At 47.2% G+C, this 21165-nt stretch overlaps 1 protein-coding gene across 1 annotated transcript in view; it reads left to right on the top strand.

Moving 5' to 3' along the window:
* Positions 1-21165, top strand: part of PPP1R12B (protein phosphatase 1 regulatory subunit 12B) — a 131607-nt gene that overhangs the window by 71221 nt on the left and 39221 nt on the right. Inside the window, 6 exon segments of the mRNA XM_032710404.1 lie at positions 7383-7473; positions 8456-8623; positions 9347-9389; positions 9392-9469; positions 9967-10151; positions 11453-11497. Coding sequence (XP_032566295.1) covers positions 7383-7473; positions 8456-8623; positions 9347-9389; positions 9392-9469; positions 9967-10151; positions 11453-11497 — 610 coding nt within the window.

Here is a 21165-nt window from a genome sequence, read left to right as displayed (position 1 = left end):
AGTTAATTTTTTTTTACCCCCAGGGATTTTCTGCCCTGAAAAATTTCCTGGTTTAGACTGTGTAAATCAGCTTTTGGGAAAGCTGTAACAGGTCTGCTTGAGGTTGTTTAAAATGTCAGATTGTGTTGGCTCGGTTGAAAATGAAAGAGATGCTTACAGAGACAGGACACTTGCATCTCCACCTTCATTTCCTCCATCAGTGGTAGGAGGTGGAGTTCCATCCTTCTGCGGTTCATGCCGCAGATTTTTAATGTGAGGATCCAGCCCCTGAGGACTGCAGACAGTGCACGTTGTTCCCTGTCACAGTGACAACCCACTCAGTGCTCTGTATTGACACCTGATGTCCTGTGCTGAACACAAACTGTTCCAAAATATTCCAGCCTGAAAAGCTTTGCACTTGTGTTGGTCTCAGCTGATGCATTCGGTGTCTCAGGGGCAGTTTGTAGGGATAGGTGGTGCCCACTGCCTCTGCTTTTGGTTTGCAGCACTCTTGGCTTTCCTCTTTGCAGAAAAAAATCCTGGATTTTCTTTTTTTTTTTTTAACAACTACATTTTCTCTTCTTCTGGCACAACTTTAAAGGTCTGGGTTCACAGTAACAGTCGAGGCAGCCAGTTTAAGGGAATGTGATCATTGTGGTGTTTGTTGCCTTTTAACCACAGTGCTGACTGACATTAATTAGTGCGAAGGGATCATTAAAAGCTTCTGATCTATGTGTTCACTCCCCAGCCCCAAACTTTGTGAGCTCTCTTGAGGTACCAATGCTGTCTTTTATTCCACTGGCAGAGGAAATGCAGGGCTGTGTTCCCAGCTGGATCTGCAATCGGAGCACTCCTCACCTTTGCTGGGAGCAGCCCAGGCTGCCGAGGAGGCACGAGGAGCTGCCGTGGGGACACAGCACAGGAGGAGCAGCTCTGCTGTCTGAAGGACACAACGAGAGCTGAACATGGAACCTGAATGGTTTGGGTTGGAAGGTTTGTTGAGACCTTAAAGCCCATCTCATGCTACCCCCTGTCATGGGCAGGGACACCTTCCACTAGGCCAAGTTGCTCCAAGCCCGGTCCAACCTCACCTTGGACATTTCCAGGGATGGGGCATGGGAAAGGACAGGCAAAATCATCCAAAACCCTATGATGGGAAGTGCTGTTGGAGCATCAGCTGCCGTATGTGTAACCTCACCCCATTGTAACATCCATGGAAACAGTTCTATGAGGATAAAGGGGGCTCATTGTTTTGATTAACAAGTGACAAAGATCACAAGCCTCTTAATCTCTCAGATCAGCACCTGAGCACGTTGAGCAAAGCAAAGCTGTGGCAAATAAAGAATTTAATCTACTGCTAGTGAACCTGCTAATCTTACTGTAACCAGAGGGCTGAAATTCCGACACTGAAACTTGCACAGGTTGAGAATTCACAGTCCAGACTGAAACACAACAGCTTCCAACAGCAAAGGCCTGAAAACAGGGAATGCTTAGCTGAGCCTTTTCAAGCCAGCTGTGAAAGGCTTTAGGAGCATGATCCTGTTATCCCTCTGTCCTCAGCTTATTAAATAACTCTGCATTGTCAGGCTGTCTCCCCCTCATTCCCAGCTCCAACACTCGCAGAGTCTGATGTGTCATCCTTCTCCTGCCTGGTGAAGGGTTGGGGTTCTGGCAGTCACCCTAACTACTGTTTTCAGTGGACTGATGGGCAGAATGTGTTAGCACAGGGATAAATTCAGGGAACAACTGAAACCTGTTGCTTGCATCTGAGAGCAGGAAAGTTTCTTTTTCTGACTGTTTCCATGTAGCTGCCAATGATTGACTTGCTGCTTGGGCCGTAGTTCATTATCTGACTTAAGGAATTGTATTTTGGGAACTGCTGTCAGCATTGTTGCCTGCAAAACTTGCACTTGCTTCTCCTACCTCCCCCAGCTTATAGATAGTTATTTGCTAATGGCAACTGTCCAGTTTGTAGGAATGCATTACTGGGATGCTGTACTTTTCCAGTTGTTTTCATGGGAACAGTATCTGTATTTGAAGCTTTTACTGAGCTTTTTTTTATTTTCTTCATTTTTCCGGGTTTACATGAGGTTTTATATATATATATATATATATATATATAGGTATATATGTGAGAGATAGATATATGTGTGACAAAGACTTTTTAAATCACTGTAGTCTTTGGAGTAGTGTATTGTGTATTGTACTCTTCTTAAGAACAGCAAATTCAGACTTTTTAGAGGGAATATCTACATGGGTTTTCATATGCTGAATGTGCCTCCTTGTGCACAGGAAGCCAAACCTGTGCCTCGCTCCCCTTGTCTGTGTTACCCAGATGTGGAAGAACCAAAAGTCTGGCCTGGCTTCCAAGGAAACTGTCAGTGTTGTTTCTAGTCTAGTGGGTGTTGTTCAGAGTCACTCCTAGGCTAGAAAGAGAATTTGGGCTGAGACAAGGAGTCGGAGAGGGTCCAGGACAAACCATCCTCCAGCAGAGCCCCTTCAAGCCCAGCCCCAGTTCACAGCAAGCAGAGTCCCATTTCCCAGAGACTGGGCACCCTGGAATTACTGTATGCAACTCATGTTCTTACTGTGCTGCCTATGGGACTTGGATTTATTGGAGAAGGACCTGATGGGGACAGAGGGAACCTGTTGTGGCCCATTACAGTTCGTCGAGGGTGTATCTCAATTTTTGGTCCTGACAGCAAAGTGAAATACTTTGAACCCACTTTGAGAAGAGGGAAGCTGTAGCACCTGGTGAATGTTTAGCATCCAGATTTGTTGCAAAGTTTTCACAGAATCCCAGAATGGTTTGGGTTGGAAGGGACCTTAAAGTCCATCTAGTTACATCTCCCTGCCATGGGCAGAGACACCTTCCACTAGACCAGGTTACTCCTAACCCATCCAACCCAGCCTGGAACACTTCTAGGGATGGGGCAGCCACAGCTGCTCTGACACATGGGTGATGTAAAACTCCCAAGTTTTGCATGCTCTCACTGTTCTCTCTGGGACTGGGTGATGTTCTGCCAAAGGACTCCATGCTGGTGGATGGTGTTTGCCACAAGCACTTCAATCTCTGAGTACCTGAAAGAGTTCAGGATGGCAGGAAAGGAGACCAGCATTGTGAAAGGACTGTCAGAAGGTTGTGTGTTTCTTAGAGAAGTTCATCTTCTGTTCTTGTTACCTGTGCACCAACAAACAGGGGATTGTAACTTCCTTATCTGCATCATTCACCCTTTCTTGGGAGAAGTTTCTCTGTACAATATGTTCTTTTCTTTTCCTCTGGCCAAGGTTCTCTAACAGATTTGCTCTTATGTTCCTGGCTTACCAGCCTGTATATCCAGCCCTGGTTTGAATCTTCCCCTCTATTAGTATTTTATTGATGCTCCTTTTGCCTTGAGATGGTGGCAGTATTTGAGATCCACCTTTGTGTTGCACTGTCCTGATTGAAAGAGTTGACAGAGAAAAATAGGTGTTTTCTTGAAAATAGGCAGAATTAAGTGGGAGGCGGGTTCATCATTTAGTTATCTGTTTTTTTCATAGCTAATACACCAGCCAAGAGCCTGTAGCTCTCTCATGGCAACAGGACACACTTTTCTCTGTCTCTGGAAGCTGTAAACCTCTGCAGTGGTTTTGCTGACTCTCACGTACACATCTCGCACAATTTCAGTTCTGCTCCTTGAACTTGCAGCCAAAACTCTGGTAAAAATCTGTTCTGCTTTATACGTGCCTTGAGCTTGACGTGATGGCTGCTCTTATTTCATCCATTTCTCAGAGAAAACTCATTGCAAGGAAACACAGCGCATAGGGGCATTCCTTTGAAGATCTACTTGGATCCTGGGATATTTGCTTGAATTAATAGGATGACAAGGCACTGCACTTGAGCAAGCAGTGTGTTCCTTGAAAACATAATTAAAAATGCTGTGGATTGTTTCCAGGCCGCCTTTGGTGCCTGTGCCCTTCAGCTTGCTGTGCTCTGCAGTGGTTCTGCTTTGGAGAGCAGCATGTTGCTGCTCTGCCTGTGCCATCCAGCCCAGCCCAGCTCTGAGCTGCAGCTGACTCTCCATCTCCTTCCAGTGCATTTGTTCTCTCTCTCTCTTCCAGCTCATTTAGCACACTTGGGTCTCTCAAGATTCAGTTTGTAAGCAAAGCAACGCATTGTAAAATTGTAAAATCTGGCACTTCCCTCCCTTCCCCCCACAGAAGAAAACAAAGCACACAAAGCCCTGAGCAGAGTCCTCCTGGGCCTGCACTGCCAGCAGGGACGGGGCTGCTGTGTGTGTTTGAGACACTGACAGCACAGGCACCTTCAGCACCTGGAACAGGCGGGAGCTGCTCCCTCAGAGAAACCAGCTCAGTGACTGTACAGTGGCTCTTCTGACTTGCCTCAGAAAATTTGGTTATTTCACGCTGTAAATGGCTTTGGGTGAGCTCCAGGAAGTGATGAATTGTGTAAATGGAAAGAACCCAAAAGTTGGTGATTGATAATGGCTGCAGCCCCGGCTGAGCCGCTCTGACCGGCAAAATGTGCTCGGCTGAAGTCTCTGTTACAGGTTGGATTCCCAAATTTGTTAATAATGCTGTGACATATTTGCATTTTTGTATAAATTCTGGGAGAGCAGAGGGAAAAAGCCTGGGAGGATGATGGGGTAACAGACCCAAAATGGTTTTTCTCTTGCTGTAACCACAGCAAAGCTGCAGCTGAACACTGAACTGAGGGAAATCCTGCAGCCTCCTGCCTGGGCTGCCCCTGCTGCAGAGCCCTCCCCATGCCTGGGGCTGACGTGTTCCCCACGGATTTGCCAAATCTTTTCTGAAAGCTCCTTTGAAAACCTTTTTTGTCCTCTCCCACATCCGTGGCAGGAGCTCAGTATTGTTTCCTTTTGTGTGCAAAAGCATTCAGCCTCTAGAAAGTGGCCTGGTGTTGCTCCCACATCCTGGGACAAGCACAGTGTGCCTGCTGCAGACCTGCCTGTGTGAGCCAAACTCCTCCTCGGGCAAAGGCAGAGCTCACCTTCCTCTTCCTGTTTCCATGTGTGGACACAGCTCCTACATACCTGTGTCCTCATGGCAGAGTAAATTCCACTGATTTAAATTCCACTGATTCAAAGCCATTGCAGTAAACTGCTCACCTTATACCATACTGAGCTACAAATTTACCGGGTTTATATGTTTCAGGAATTTATTTTTTTTCACTACAGCTCTGAACTTCATCTGCAGTATATTTTGCAAATACCTTCTTCCTGTAGGTGGCTTATTGCTTCTGGCTGCTGGGCAAACAGCAGCGATTCTGCTTGTGTCAAAAGCTGCAGAAAATGCTTATTGTTTCCTTAATGTGCCATTACCTGGGCAGTGCACACACTGCAGCAGGGAGAACAGAACTCCTGCTCTGCAAAATTAGGAGTTGCACAGCTTTCATTCATCAAACAGCAGCTTTTTTTGTTCATGAAACAGCAAATTCTTGGGAGGCAATCATCCCTCTGAAGTGTAGGCGCTTCCCATGTTGGCATATCCATCACAGCTCGTGTGTCTGTCTGGATAATCAATGGGAAGAAATGAGCTCCTCTGCAGTGCATCCACATGGGCTGTGCTGGAGGCTCCTCTGAAGGTGATAAATCACACCCTGGGAGTGCAGCTCTGCGAGCTCAGCCAGGGACATCTCTGCTGCAGGCAGCTGCCAGGACAGGGTTCATAGAATCATGGAATCTCCTGAGCTGGAAGGGACCCACAAGGATCATCAAGTCCAACCCCTGGTCCTGCACCGGACACCCCAATAATTCCACCCTGTCCCTGAGGGCATTGTCCAAATGCTCCTTGAGCTCTGGCAGCTTTGGATCCTGTTCCAATGCTACCCTCTGGGGAAGAACCTTTTCTTAAAATCCAGCTTAAACCTGCCCTGACACAGCTCCAGCCCTTCCCTCGGGTCCTGTCACTGGTCACAGAGAGCAGAAATCAGTGCCTGCCCCTCTAGGAATCTGCAGTGCCTCACCCCCAGCACAGACCATTCAATCCTGTGCACTTCTCCTGGCCTCTGGAGATCAGGGATGTTCAGGGCATAATTTATTAGGTCAAATCCTTACACCAGTTTCAGGTGAGAAGACTCTCACATGTGCCCCACGGCACTAGAAGGAGTGTGGGATGACTGGCTCCCATGGATGTACCCCCCAAAAGCTGAGGAAGCCCCCTTGAAGGTCAGAGGTCAGGCTACATTTGCTGCACAGCTGAACTGGCCCTGAACACGGGTCCTGTGGGTGGATAAAACCCCCTGTGGCAGATGATTTTAGAATGATCCAAACTTCCTGATTCTCTGTGGTTTTGTCACAGTGCAGCAGCTTAGTGAACTTCCTAATAAATGTCTTAACATACTGGATCATATGCAAATCCTCTCCAGCCCATTATCTTTCCGTGAAGGTGGTCTTAGTGGAGAACCAGGAAGAGTCCAAGGACAAAGTCAGCCTATTCTATGATAAACCTTCATCCCTCACTTGGCCCATTGCCCTTTGAACACATCCAGGTCTCTGTACACTGTTAACCCTGGCAGTGATAGAACTGCAAAGAACATTCCAGCACCCTTATCCCTGTACAGTGGGACAGTGTGAATAATCATTCCCTATTAACCAGGCTGAGGAGCCCAATTTAATTAATCGTTCCTAAGACTGAAGCCTCTACTCCATTATGGAAATCACTGCTATGCACTCCCTGATTGTGGGAGCACTGCCCAATTCCTCACCAGTTCCTCCCAGAGAATGCCAGGGCAGAGAGTACAGTCTGTGTATTTTCATGTGAATAATTCTCTCAAATTCTCCCAGGTTTGATGAAATCCAGTGGTGCCCAGCTCTGTGTTTTAACCATGGGGTTTTCAGTGTTAAGGAGCTCAGTTTACACAGAGTGTGAAGGTCATTTCTTTAATTCCATGGCTTTTTCCAAGGTTTTTGCCTGCAGTTCAGCCAGTTCCTGGTGTGATGGGTTTCATATTGATGAAGCCAGCAGATTGCAGGAATATGATCAGGACTATAATGACAGGAAGGAGGGTCTGAGGAATGTGCCAGTGCAGGATTTCTGTTCTGAGATCTTTATCTGAGTGAGAGGGGGTAGGGGGGGAGTTGTTTTCTGTAATGTTGCAACGACATGGAATGGAGCAAATAATGTTCTAAAAGGTGCAGTTTTTTTAACAGAGCATGTCCAGCACTGTCAAGGGTTTATGTAGGAGCTCTGGGGAGAAGGAGCTGTGAGCATGTGTGTCTTGTGCTCATGGGGGAGTTGTCCCAAAGCAGCAGCAGTAGTAGATGGAGCTAAATTGTTTTGTACATAAGAAAGAGAATAATATCTCAGGAGTCTGAAGGGAGAAGAAAGCAGAGCATCTGATTTTACTTTAACCTCTTCTGCCCCCCCTTTTCTTTTTCCAGGTCATATCTGACTCCGGTGCGGGATGAGGAAGCGGAATCACTGAGGAAGGCACGGTCCAGGCAGGCCCGGCAGACTCGCAGGTCTACCCAGGTAAGGAATGGAAATACTCACATTTGTGTGTTGGATGAAGAGAGCTGATGAATTGGTTTCCCCAGAGAAGCTGTGGCTGCCTCTGGATCCCTGGAAGTGTTCAAGGCCAGGTTGGACAGGGCTTGGAGCAACGTGGTCTAGTGGAAGGTGTCCCTGCCCATGGCAGGGGGAGGAATGAGATGAGCTTTAAGGTCCCTTCCAACCCAAACCACTCTGGGATTCTATAAAGAGGCAGGATTTTATTCTTCTCTTACTTTATTTCTTAGGACACGAGCTTGTCTGCACTCACACTGTTTTGAAGAGGTTCTGGCCAAAGTTCCTGCAGACAGTTAATACAAAAGCCTCCCCCAAACATACACGAGTTAGATTTCCAAGCCTTCCTTTCTGCACTGTACCTGCCTTTTAGTTTGCAGTGTGATCACATATATTTGGATTGCTTTGAGTCAGTGATATGTCAGTACACTGAGAAATACATTAAAGGCAAGAGAATTCTTCTCTTTCTCTTACCATTACGGATGAACTTGAGCCTGGCCAGGTGGGAGCCTGCAGCATTTGAACTGACCTGGAAGACTTGAAATCTAATTTCAGCCTGGAAAAGAGAAGCTCTGGGGAGACCTTAGAGCCCCTTCCAGTGCCTAAACGGGCTTCAAGAGAGCTGGAGAGGGACTTGGGACAAGGGATGGAGTGACAAGACAAGGGGGAATGGCTTCCCACTGCCAGAGGCAGGTTTAGATGGGATATTGGGAAGGAATTCTTCCCTGTGAGGGTGGTGAGGCCCTGGCATAGGTGCCCAGAGAAGCGTGGCTGCCCCATCCCTGGAAGTGCTCAAGACCAGGTTGGATGGGGCTTGGAGCAACCTGGGCTAGAGGAGAGTGTCCCTGCCCATAGAAGGGGGGTGGAATGAGATGGGCTTTGAGATCCAACCCAAACCAGTCTGGATTCGATGCACAAATTTAGGAATTCTCCTTTACTTTCTGTGCAGGGTGTGACCCTGACAGACCTTCAGGAGGCCGAGCGGACCTTCAGCCGGTCGCGGGCGGAGCGCCAGGCCCAGGAGCAGCAGAGCGAGAGAGCCGAGAGCACCGAGCCTGAGGAGGGCAGCGAGAGGCAGGAGAGCCGGGCACGGTGGAGCAGGAGTACGGATGAGGAGGTGATCCTTTTGCCTCAGTGCTCATTGCTTCAGAGCTAATGAAACCATTTAGGATAGCTGAGATCGGGGGGAATTCTCCCGGGGGTATCTTTTCATTTTAAGGGGGGACAGACTTGCTGGGAAGAAGCAATGCTGAGGAGCAGCACCTGCACGAGGGAGGTGGATCTGGAGGTGCTGGAGCTTAGCTATGCCTTTGCTCTCCACTGGGAATTTCACCTTTCTGTCTCTTGCCAGAAAGTAAGACTCTGTAAATCCCAGAAAGTGGAATGAGAAGGCTAATGATAGAAATGTGGCCTGGATCCATCCTCACTGTGCAGTCTGGGCTGAGGATTTGTGTTCACATTTTTCAACAAATATTCCATGTTTAATGGAAAACTGGAGAGACCAGTTCTCTTCCCCTGCCATCATGTCTGGTTTTTCACTCTGAATCATTTTATTTCTGTTAGATAACTTGTTTATCCTGCCATTGGCTGTAGGGACAAAGGGGTTGATCCCAGATCTCCCAGCCATGGACAGTACTCTCACACTGTAGCTGTACAATGATTTATTTTAACATTCATCCCTATCTGATGGAATAAACTTGATCTGGCAGATGCAGATGATCACTTCCAGCAGCAGGAAAGAAAACATTGCACTCTGAAAGGTTACTACATTCCCTGAAATCCCAGATCTGCTGGTTCCTCTTCATTCTACTGACTTTGTGTCATGGCTCTGTGTTTGTAGTCAGTCTATCGGCGACTGAGGTGCCCAGCACAGCCCGACAAACCACGACACCTGTGTCTCCTTCAACGGCAGCACCTCTACTCTATACAAGTTCATACCTGACTCGAACAAATAAATATCTAGGTCTGGACTCTGTAAACCCAGCAGACTTCAGAGGGCAGCCACAGAGATGGAGAAAATGGTACGTACCAGGAGAGTGAGGAGCAGGCAAAGCTCAGGGGGTTTTGTGTGTTTTAGAGCTTTCAGTGTGTACAGACAGAGAGAACAAGTTTACTTGTTACTCTGAGGGGGAGATGCCACATCACAAAACAATGTATTTGTTTAAATGGAGTTAAACAATCCCTGTTGCTTGCACAGAGGGATAAAAGGATGTTTTCCACTTTGGATAATAATGAAACAGTGATCCATGGAGCATTTATATATTAGAGCTGAGGGAAGAGTTTCTCTAGTACAGCTTGTCCTCAGAAAAGTCGGGATGACCTGGTAGAGCTGCTAGCTGGGGTAACCTCTGTCTCTGATGAGGGAAGGAGTGTGAGTATCAGCTGTAGGAGGACACATTTGGTTTAATAACTCCTTCGTAATATAACACAAGCCAAGATGACCTTGATCAGCTTGAAAAGCACCCCAGAACCTTAGCAAAAAGCACAGATGTAAATCACTGAAACCAAAGCAGTCTTTCTTTGCTTGGCCAGAGTGTGAAGATCAGGATTCAGACGACAGATCCCTGAACAAACAGTCGATCCGGGAGCGGCGGCGGCCGAAAGAGAGACGGAGAGGCACCGGCATCATTTTCTCGACAAAAGATGTAAGTTCGAGTTCCTTAGAAAGAGAAACTCATTCTGTAATATCCAGGATGAATTTTCTTCCAATACCAAGCCTCAGATTTTTTTCCCAGTCAGTGGATTTTCCATTAGTCCTTCCCTCTCCAGCTCTGTTTCAGACTGGCACATCTGAAGTGGTGCATCCCTTGGCCCATGTCACACCCAGCAGCAGGCTCTGCACAGCCTGTTCCTGAGCCACCAATCAGTGGAAACCCTGCAGGACTGTGAAAGGGCCCACATGGGAGAGGAGAAATTAGAAGTCTTTAATTCCTTTGGAAGAAGAAGGTCACAAGCCACTTGAAGTATTTTCAAATTCCTCTGAGCTCAAATTTGTCTGCTCTTTAGGCCCCATGAAAGGAAGACAGTGAGGAGTAAAACCAGTGTCTGGGTCCCCTCCCAGCAGCAGGGAACACTCACAGCATAAGTGCAGGAGAACTGTCTGTGTCATGGTCATTTCTTTTAGTCCTGGTTTCAGAGGATTTCTTCAGTCTGAGGGAAGAAATCTAACCCTCCAAACTTTGGTTAGAGCCTCAGGTAGGAAAATTTAAGAGAGAGTCAGAATTATGAAGTCATGGTTAATGAGTTTAGTCTGGAGTCAGCTGGGATGCTGTGGTAGTTTCCCATTGCTCCATGAAATCCCAAAGCTGTTACAAAGAGGCAGTGGCTAATTGAGAGGCTGCACAAGTGCAGGATGTCTGGGATGATGAGTCTCTCCTCCTGGGGTCTAATTGAAGTGGAGATGTTCTTTGAAAGTCAGTATTATGTCAGTATTTCAGATGAGCAGTCTTCCCAAGTGTCATGTTTGTTCCCTGAGTGTATTAAGGAGTTGTTGTTGTTCCTCCTGACTCTTCAGGAGCATTTGAATGGCAGGAGCCATCAGAGAGAGTCATTCTGTTCTCAGTACCAAGATCTTCTAAGTGGTCATTAGGTCACCAAACCTGATCTGATAATCAGCCAAAAACATCTGGACAGGCATTTGTTTTGAGTTTTCTTCTTAGCTTTAACATCAAATCATTTCTTCAGTGGAAGGGTGGTCAGATACTGGCACAGGCTGCCCAGAGCAGTGGTGGAGTCACCATTCCTGGAAGGGTTCAAAACACAAGTAGACGTGGCAATTTGTGATATGGTTTAGTTGACATGATGTCAAAGGTTGGACCTGATGATCTTGGAGGCCTTTTCCAACCTTAACAATTCTGTGGTTTTATAAACAATAAAATTATCACCCTGTGATAAAGTTTTGTTGTCTCCAAAGCTGCCTAATTACATTGTTTGCTTTTCATCCTAGGACGATGATGAAGTTGATGGAAACGAGGATGTGAAGGAGACTCGGGTAAGTGAGACCATATATCTAAATCATGGGTGTTTCAGTCCTGGGTGTTCATGGCGAGAAATCTTCTATGGCTTTACTCTTGTCCATATGAGAGGTTTAGGCTCTACTCAGTAGCTGAGTATGAACAGGGAGACACCTCCAAGTAGCAAATTCTTTATTGATTTCTCTCCTGAAAGATAAAGAATATCTGCAGAACTGGCCTAAGTTCAGAGTTGGCTCTTGGAGAGCTGCAAGGGCATTTCTGGAGCCTGGAGGGAGTGCAGAAGGGCAGGGCTGAGCAAGAGCCTCACGAAGCTGTTGGGCCACGGTGCTGGCAGAGCGTGGCCATCAAGTGTCCTGGGCAAGACCTGTGACCTTGGATCAGAATCACCCTGACATTGTTATTTTGGACAGTATGTTTTATATTTCTGAAATCTGCTCTCCTGTCTCCTCACAGATTTGATTTCTTGTGGGAAATTGTCTTCACAAGCAGCATGTCAGAGGTTGTTCTTGCAATAGTCTCATCCTTCGAGGCCCTTACTTTCCTTTTTAATAATTACTGAGTCTTTCTGAATTGCCTTGGTTTCCTTTGGTTTGTCTGTCTCTGTCTGAAACACATTTGAGCCTGACAACATGACTGACTGTGACAATGTCAGAGCTAAATGCATTTCCGGACTATTAAAACACAATGTGCAAGACTCGGGAGAAGCAGCAAATGCAAGGTTGTGTAGGGGTCAGCCTGCTCGTGTGATGTTTCATTTTTGCTGGAAAACATTGAACTTGGGGTTCATAGCCTTTCCCTATGGTTTGTGATGGAGTAGAGTGATTGAAGCATCATTTAGTTGGAATTACCTGGTTCACTGCTGAAAATTGGCAGTAACACTCTGCAGACTCTTATTTTTGTTTTTCTTCTCGCAATAGTTGGTCAGAATGCGGCAAAGTCACGGCGAGCCTTGCTGGGACCAGAGACTCAGGTGGTGCTGAGATGGCTTTTAGCATGTGCTTATCTTTCCATGCCAGGCATTGCTTTCCCCAGTGCTTACTTTGCAGTGTGAAATGTGGGATATTCCTGCTCCCAGAAGCATCACCTGCTTTGAGGAGCCCAGCCCTTCCCACAGGAGTTTCTGCTCATCACAGAGCAGAGCTTCGTGAAATCCTCACTGAGCCCTGCAGGAAAGATTTGGCCATTTATCATCGTTACAATTGGTTTGACATTTCTGCTGTCTCACGGTAGGGTTGGAGGAGGGGAGTTCTGTAATGTGTAAAAAAGTAATAATCGTAATAGGGACACCTTGTTTCCCGCAGGAATGTTTTGGACTTGCTGGGAATGACTTGTTCTTCGTGGAAGTTGTCCCAGACTAGCTAAATTAAGACAAAAGAGTGTCTGAGGCTGCAGGTTTGAAGGCTTGCTGCAGTCTAGTCCTAAAATTGCTGAAGATTTAATTGAGTACAGTCCTCACTGCTCATGTCAATGGATTAGCTGCACTTTGGGACAACCCACCTGCCCAAAAATTCAAGGTCACCCAATCTCTTACAGCTACTGCTGGTTTTCTCCAAATTAACAGCAAGGATTCCTTTTCTTGTACCTCCTGTGGTTTTCTTGTGGGTTCCCATCTAACAGCAGAGCACCTTCCCTTCAGTTCCCTCAGCCCCTTTGTGCAGGTGCTTTGGGGCACCAGCACCCTGTTTTCTTACACACCCCACATACATTAGACCTGGGTTAGACTCTCCTCCCACTGTGCCAGACCTGTTTTTTCCATTTTCCCAGTCATCTTGTTTTTATCCAGTTTCCAGTTCATTTTCTTCGCTGCATGCCTCCAGCATCATGTCACTTGGTCAGTCTTCCCTGGCTTGTTTTAGATCCAAATCAGAGGTTTCTGTCCTAACTGGCCATCACTTTGGCAGGAATCACAGAGCAGCTCCTTTCTTTCAGTTCTAGTGCCAAGGAAAAAGTACAATTAATAATCATTAATAATCAATAGTAATAATTCTAGAATGGGAGTTGCCACCATGTCACCAGGATGTGAACTTGAACACACTGGAGTGTCCCATTTTAGTTGCAGATCCCCAAAAACTCTCTGATTTTATGGGAGCAGTTGTATTTTTCCTCCAGTGTTTATGTCTTGGCTGATATTGGGAGTATTTTCATGGAAGCCAAAAAAAGGCCCTACTTGAAATCCCTCCTGCAAGCTCTGCAGTGCTGGAGAATAGCAAAGGAAAGGTAGAGGCAGTTTTGGAAAAAGAAGGAGCAAATACATGTTGTGCTGATTCTCAGAAGTGGAGGAATTCTTTTGGCTGAGCTCATGAGCACCAGCGTGGGAAACCAGCCCAGACACTCTGGCTGAGCTTTAGGCAACTGAGTTGTCTTGTAATGGGAAGTGTCAGAATCCTCCATGTGTTCTGCTCCCACCCTGCCTCTCTCCCCAGGATGCAGACTGCCTGGATGCACTGTGGAAAGTTGGAAGAGCAGACAAAGTTTTATTGTGGAATAAATGTTCAAGGGCACAAGGACTTCAGCTGGAAAAAGCCTCTGGGGAAGCAGCTTTAGGAGAGGTTTTTGCATGGTTCCACTGGGAAGGTGCTGTGAAAGAAAAAGTTTTTGTGCAGTCTGGGGAGACCTCAGCTCAAAGAAAAGTTTGGCCACAGTCTTGTCTCTGTTTTTCAGAAAGTAAAAACTGGGAGAGTCTGAGAGGTCCTGTTAGACCCAGACTGAGCCAGGGGGAGAGACTGGTGTTGGGAAAGCTTCCCTGATCCCTCAAGCTAGTGACTGCAGGAATTCCATCTTGGTGAGGCCAGTGAGGACAAATACAATAGAGTCAGTGCAAATAGGGATCAGTGGCTCCAGCTTAGGATGCAGCAGTTGGAGAATGACGATGAAGACTAAAGAGAATGGTCCAGTGTTCTGGTTCAGAGCTGGTGTTTCCTTATCCCCAGCTCTCCTGGCTTTGACTTGACCCTGACCTAGAATGATGGAATCTATTACAGACTGGCTTGGGTTGGAAGGGACCTTAAAGCTCATCCCATTACATCTCCCTGCCATAGGCAGGGACACCTTCCACTAGCCCAGGTTGCTCCAAGCCCCATCCAGCTTGGCCTGGAACACTTCCAGGGATGGGGCAGCCACAGCTTCTCTGGGCAACTTCTGCCATTGCTATTGTACAACAGGAGAATTGGGAACAAATTTGGAAGAAAAGTATATTTTAGATGACAGACCATGCAGAACAAATAGAAAATGTTGGTAATCATTTGAAGGATTTTATCTCCTTGCAGTTCTCTGCAGGGGCATTACAGACATGCCTCATCCAGAGGGACTTTGTCAAAGGAAAGCTTCAAATTCGGGGGAAGACACCGAGTGTTGTGTTGGTAAAATAACAGTTTATGGGCAGTAAAAGTGTCAAAGAAAATGTCTGTGGTCATGAACTGCCTCCAAGACAGTCTGTATAGCCCAGTATAAACCCCAGACATGTTAATGGAATTAACTTTTATGCAAGAATAACACTGAACCGCTTGATTATGGATTACGATCGCAGTAAGTCGATTAAATAGGCTCCATTCCTGTCTCTCTGTGCTTTGATTTATGGAATGAGTGTTTTACATTCTGCAGAGCACCACTCAGGCCCACTCTGGTTTGTAAATAAGTGTTCTGCCTAATTGTACTGTTACCATGAAATCACCAGATGCAACTGGACACCAATATAAACTAAATCTCTGCCTTTGAAGGGCTGAATTTCTAAGCTTGATGCCATGAGTTCTGAGGGAAGACCAATGAACTGGAAAATTCCTTATACAAACTAAATGTCTTGATGTTATTGCTGATTCAGAGCTATGATTTGGGAGTCCTGATTTTGGTGTGTCCTATTTCTCACCTATATTTTTGCTTTTAGTGCCATTTTATCCTTCGATGGAGGCTTCAGTTTAGCTTTTATCATCGTGCTGTTTGCCTTTTTGTAAAAGATGGGTTTGATGAATGACTGGAAGACCGGGAATAGCTTTTGTTAAGTGTTTTGTGACTTGCCTGTCGTAGCCAGACTGGGTGTACTGGGAGTCCCCAGGAGTTATTGCCCCCTTTCCCAGTGCTGTGCAGGCTGACCCTGTGCCTGAGGACTGTGTTTGGAAGCCAGGGAAGGCTCCGAGTCCTCCACTTTCGGGACTTACATTGCCTAATATGGTAAGGTATGTCTGCATGGGCTGCACTGTTTTGCTGGGATACAAGGGAAAGTTGACCAGTAAAAGGGAACAAAATAGGTGAACTTCTGGCTGGCCGATAAGAAACTAAAATCCTTTAATCCAGACAGCGCTAGACGGTGGTGTTCATGCTGTGCCTCATTGCTGCTGGCCCAGGTTCCCTTCTGGGAATTAAAGATACAAGTATTTTCCCCTGGTTTTACCCTTGAATGTTTACTTCTAGCAGGGATGTGGTGTGACGTGGGAGGGAAACCATCTGGCTCCAGTCCAAGGGCACGTAGGTGGCACTGTGCGTCACTCGCGTGGTGTAGTTAAATCAGAGAGCATTTAATTCTGGGTAGCGTAAAGCTGGGAGAGATGGGCTCTGGTTAGTCCTGTTTATAAACCAAATGCTCTAATGGGCTGTGTATGCTGCGAGGAAAGATCTTTAATATGTGTGAACAGCAACAGAAAATAGCAGCAAAGTGCTGCAGGAGCATGAGCTGATGCTGTGCCACAGAGCCTGAACGCGGTGAAGAACAGCCTCAGAGTGCCCTGGCTTCTCTGGGAGGTGGAGGGCACAGACAACAGTGAAATCAAAATTCATTCCGCAAGTATTTCTGTACAAATCATTCACATCTGCAGAGAGGATTTGCCTCATGAGTTCTCCAGCCTGACATGCTTGTGTTGGTTTTTCCTAACCTTAATGTGTGGAGAAGGGCATCAGCCTGGCTGGCTGCTCTCCCTGTTGATGCAGCACTTTACTCCTCAGCCTGGCTCTGAGCTCCTGTTTACAGCTCTGGGAAAACATATTGTTTGTGCCTAAAGCCAAGTGATCCAAGTGGGTTATGTGCACTACAGGGTTACAGCTAAATGCCTTCAGGTGAATTCCTCTAATTCACCAGGTTGCTGAATTAGGAAGGTGTAATGTGAAGCAGTGGCTGTGATGGGGATGGGGATGAGTAACACAAAACCAGCTAAAATCCTATCTCTGAGTCCCGGGAAGATGAAGCAAAGCAGTGAGTCCTCCAGGAATGATTTCCAAGGTCACAGACTCATAACTATTTAGGGTAACTTTATGCTTTAGCATCTTGTTTAGTAGATTACTGACAGAATTTTGGTGTAGTCTGAGCTGACTGATCTTTCTCAGTTGTCAGCAAGTCCTTCCCCCTGCAGCCGTGGAGCCGAGGTTGGCACTGCAGCACCCACCCACAGCTCCCTTGGCCTCTGCTGGCACTGCTGTTAGTTCAGATGATCCCAGTTCATTACTTGCCTACATGGCAGCTATTGCACAAGGGTCCTGGGATTCTTTTGCTTTTTTCCAGAAGGGGCTGGGAGCAGTGTTATGGATAGGGTGACAGCAGGATCCATGTGTGTGTGCATCTCCCCAGTGCAGCGTGGACACAGCACGGCCACTCCAGGAGTCAGAACCACTCTGTTCAGTGTGGCTGTTGGCCCAGACCTGCTGCCCTGAGCAGCAGCATTGCTCCTGGACCACATCCCAAAGACAGAATAAATCTATCTATCATTTTATGTCTAATTGTGTTTATAATTTTTGGCTTTTTAAAAGTTAACAGCATATGTTTGTGGTTATATATGTAATGGAGTATCGTGTCACTTTTTGTGGGAAACTGTCAAACTCTCCTCATGACAAGCTCAAAATTATGGAAAGGAGAAGTATCTGACTGCTGAACTACTTTGAGCAGGTTCTGAGCCCCTCTGGGAGCTGGTGATTGTACCTTGGTGTCAATCATTGAGCAGGCTGGGGAGGATGTCTCTCCTGATGTGGCTGAAGTTATCCTCCAAAAAATCTGATGCTGTAGGTTGAAATTCCTGCCTACAGCAGTAGATGCCTGGGTACGCCTCAGTGGCCATGCCACGGTGACACAGTATCTGCCTTGGAGAAAGGGGGGCTGGGGGTATGGTGGGAGAGGGCTGGAGCTGGGATGTGCCATGCTTGGGGCTTGTTTCCTGGCCCTTCTCCCTGGGATGCTGGAGAATCCCCACTTGGAGTTCTGCATCCAACTGTGGGGCCCCAGCATCAGAAGAACATGGAGCTGCTGGAGAGAGTCCAGAGGAGGCCCCGGAGATGCTCCGAGGGCTGGAGCCCCTCTGCTCTGGAGCCAGGCTGGGAGAGCTGGGGGTGCTCACCTGGAGAAGGGAAGGCTCCAGGGAGACCTTGGAGCCCCTTGCAGGGCCTAAAGGGGCTCCAGGAGAGCTGGAGAGGGACTTTGGACAAGGGATGGAGGGACAGGACAAGGGAGAATGGCTTCCCACTGCCAGAGGGCAGGGTTAGATGGAATACTGTGAGGGTGGTGAGGCCCTGGCACAGGTTGCCCAGAGAAGCTGTGGCTGCCCCATCCCTGGAAGTGTCCAAGACAGGTTAGACAGAGCTTGGAGCAATGTGGTCTGGTAGAAGGTGTCCCTGCCCATGGCAGGGGGGTGAAATGAGATGGTCTTTAAAGTCCCTTCCAACCCAAACCATTCAGTGATTCCAGGATTCCATGAATGCTTCTCCATGGCAAAGCCACCATGAAGTCAGTCATCCTTATCTCATGGCCGTGGCCTCCTGTGCAGGCTGGTGCAGTCCCACATTTAAGTAGTAAATTATTTATGTCCAGAAGGAGTGAAAAGCAGAAGCTGTATTGCCACATGGCTAAGAGAGAACTGAGGAGTAATCTGAATTTGTTTGGAAAACGGAAGTTAAATTCTCTGGCAATAAAATATCCTTGGAAACAACTACTATAGGAAAAATTGTGTGTTGCAGTGATGCAAGTGTGATGATGCTGTTGTCCCCCTTGTCTTTAAAAGGTCACTTTTTGTTTCAGAGTTTGTATCCTCCACATGCTTCTCTTCAGAAAAAGCCTCATGTTGGAAAGTCTTCATCAGTTTTTTGCTCTTGGACATGGAGTTTCCTTATGAGAAGTAAAATTGTTGGCAGAAGCTGCTTCATTATTTGTATGTCAAGATGTTGAATCCTTAACTGCAAAATTGCTTCCTGGCAGGAATTTTCCACCTGCTCTGCTTTAATTCGCACTTCTTTATTCGGTATTGGGAGCCTACAAGGACGGTGGAGAGGGACTTTTTACAGAGCATGTAGTGACAGGACAAGAGGAATGGATTCAAACTGACAGAGGGTAGCTTGAGATCAGATATTAGGAAAAAATTCCTCCCTGTGGGGGTGGTGAGGCCCTGGCACAGGTTACCCAGAGAAGCTGTGGCTGCCCCATCCCTGGAAGTGTCCAAGGCCAGGTTGGATGGGGCTTGGAGCAACCTGCTCTAGTGGAAGGTGTCCCTGCCCATGGCAGGGAGATGTAACTGGATGGGCTTTAAGATCCCTTCCAACCCAGACCATTCTGATTCTGTAGTAGATACCTGCCATGTACTCAACACTGGGCACTGTTGTTGAGTGGGTGTTTACCATATATGTAGACTTTTCATTGCTCTTAGATTTCATCCTTGGGAGTGAACATAGCCTTCTGCACCACAACCTGCTGCTGGTGAAGGAACACCAGAAATAGGCTTGAAGCACAGTTAGACAGACAGGCTATGCAGCCGTGGAGTGGCTGGGGTGGGTATGGAGAGTGTGATGAATGTGGATGAAGAACAGAATTGATCATGACTATTGTGAGTGCCCCAACATTTCTATTTCTCTATGTCATATTTGGAAAGTCCCTTAGCTTGAAATAGCTGTTTCCATCTGGTTCTTGTACTGCTGTTTGCTTTCTCAGCTTTCTGACATGGCCTGTTCATTCCTGACAAATTGCTGCCACGTTCCTCCTCTGTAACTTGGCATGTTTGTGCTTCATCCTTGTAAGAACCTGTGAGGAAACATTTACTGAGTGCAACCACAGAGCAGCTTCCACTGGAAAATATTATGTTCCAACACTACTTTATCTTTAATGTCTGTAACTGGGTGAAATCACTTGATTTTGGTTGTAAGCAATGCTCAAACTGACTTGTGAGCAAAGCATCACTCTGGTTTGCTGGAGCGTGTCCCGAGAAGGCAACAGAGCTGGGGAAGGGTCTGGAGCACCAGCAGCAGCTGAAGGTGCTGGGGGGGCTCAGCCTGGAGAAAAGGAGGCTCAGGGGGGACCTTTTTGCTCTCTCCAACTCCCTGACAGGAGTTTGGAGCCAGGGGGGTGGTCAGGCTCTACTCCGGGGAACAAGGGACAGGACAAGAGGAAACGGCCTCAAGTTGTACCACAGGAGGTTCAGGTTGGCTACTGGGAAAATTTCTTCACAGAAAGGCTGGTCAGGCCCTGGCCCAGGCTGCCCAGGGCAGTGGTGGAGTCACCATCCATGGAAGTGTCCAAAATGTGTGGATGTGGCACTTGGGGATATGGTTTAGTGGTGAATATGGCAGTGCTGGGGGAAGGGTTAGACTCAAAAGTTCTTTTCCAACCTTAACAATCCTGATTCTATGATTCTATGATTTATCATCCTGCTTTTTTTTTTGAACAGAACATGGTATTGAGTTGAGGAAAGAAGCCCCACTGTGAACAGGCAGAGCTGGGTTTTGGGTGAACATGAAGCAAGTTCTCCATAGGACACCAGTCCTGCTGGTGTACAGACCTGGGGAGGATTATGGCAGGACAAAGGCAGTGCCACAGTCACCCCAGGCTGCATTTACAGCCTTGAATGGAATCAATTCTGTAGCCTCTGAGACATTTATTTTTGGCAAAACTGCCCCATTTGTCCCCTCCAACAGGAACCTGTTGCTGCTGTGTTGGTTTGTTGTTGCTGATTATTGCCACTGTTGCCATCCATTTCTGTAACCTCTGCCATCAACCTGTGTCAGGGGAGGGTTAGGCTGGATATCAGGAAAGGTTCTTCCCCCAGAGGGTGGTTGGGCACTGAACAGGCTCCCCAGGGCAGTGGCCATGGCCCTGCCAGAGCTCAGGGAGTGTTTGGACAACACTCTCAGGGACAGGGTGGGATTGTTGGGGTGTTTGTTGCAGAGCCAGGAGTTGAACTCAATGATCTTTGAGGGTTCCTTCCAGCTCAGGAGATTCCATGATTCTATGAAATATAGTGTAATAGCACATTCAGAGAGGGAACATGAACTTTATGAACTCTCAGAAACATTTCTGGTTTTGATACTCTCCACTGTAGGTTTGTCCTACCTCCTGCAGGTCCCTCTCCTGGGTTCCCTGTTTCCTTTGCTCTGGAAGTGCAGGTCTGGTTTCGTTTACTGGCTTGTCCTGAGCTTTATCCTCGAATGATGATGAACTCAAGACAGTGAAACCCTCTCTGCAGCCTCCTCTTTAAATTCATTTCCCCCCCTCTGAAGTTAGGGATGTCCCCAGAGGGGCTGGTGAACACTCCAGCTTCCCATCCTGCTGTACCTGCTGGATTTGAGTGTCCAAGGCACCCACCTGTTCTTCCAAAAACCCAACTCTGCTCACAGAACTGCTGGAAGACATTTCTCCTGCAGGCAGAATTGGGGCACTTGCCGCTGCTAAAATGATGTTTCCCTGCTGAAGAATGGTGCTTTTTGAACTCTCTTCACCCCTGCTTTTTAT

This window comes from Chiroxiphia lanceolata, chromosome 25 (genome assembly GCF_009829145.1).
Source record: "Chiroxiphia lanceolata isolate bChiLan1 chromosome 25, bChiLan1.pri, whole genome shotgun sequence".
In the NCBI taxonomy this organism is placed as follows: domain Eukaryota; kingdom Metazoa; phylum Chordata; class Aves; order Passeriformes; family Pipridae; genus Chiroxiphia; species Chiroxiphia lanceolata.
This window is presented reverse-complemented; position numbering and strand designations above follow the sequence as displayed.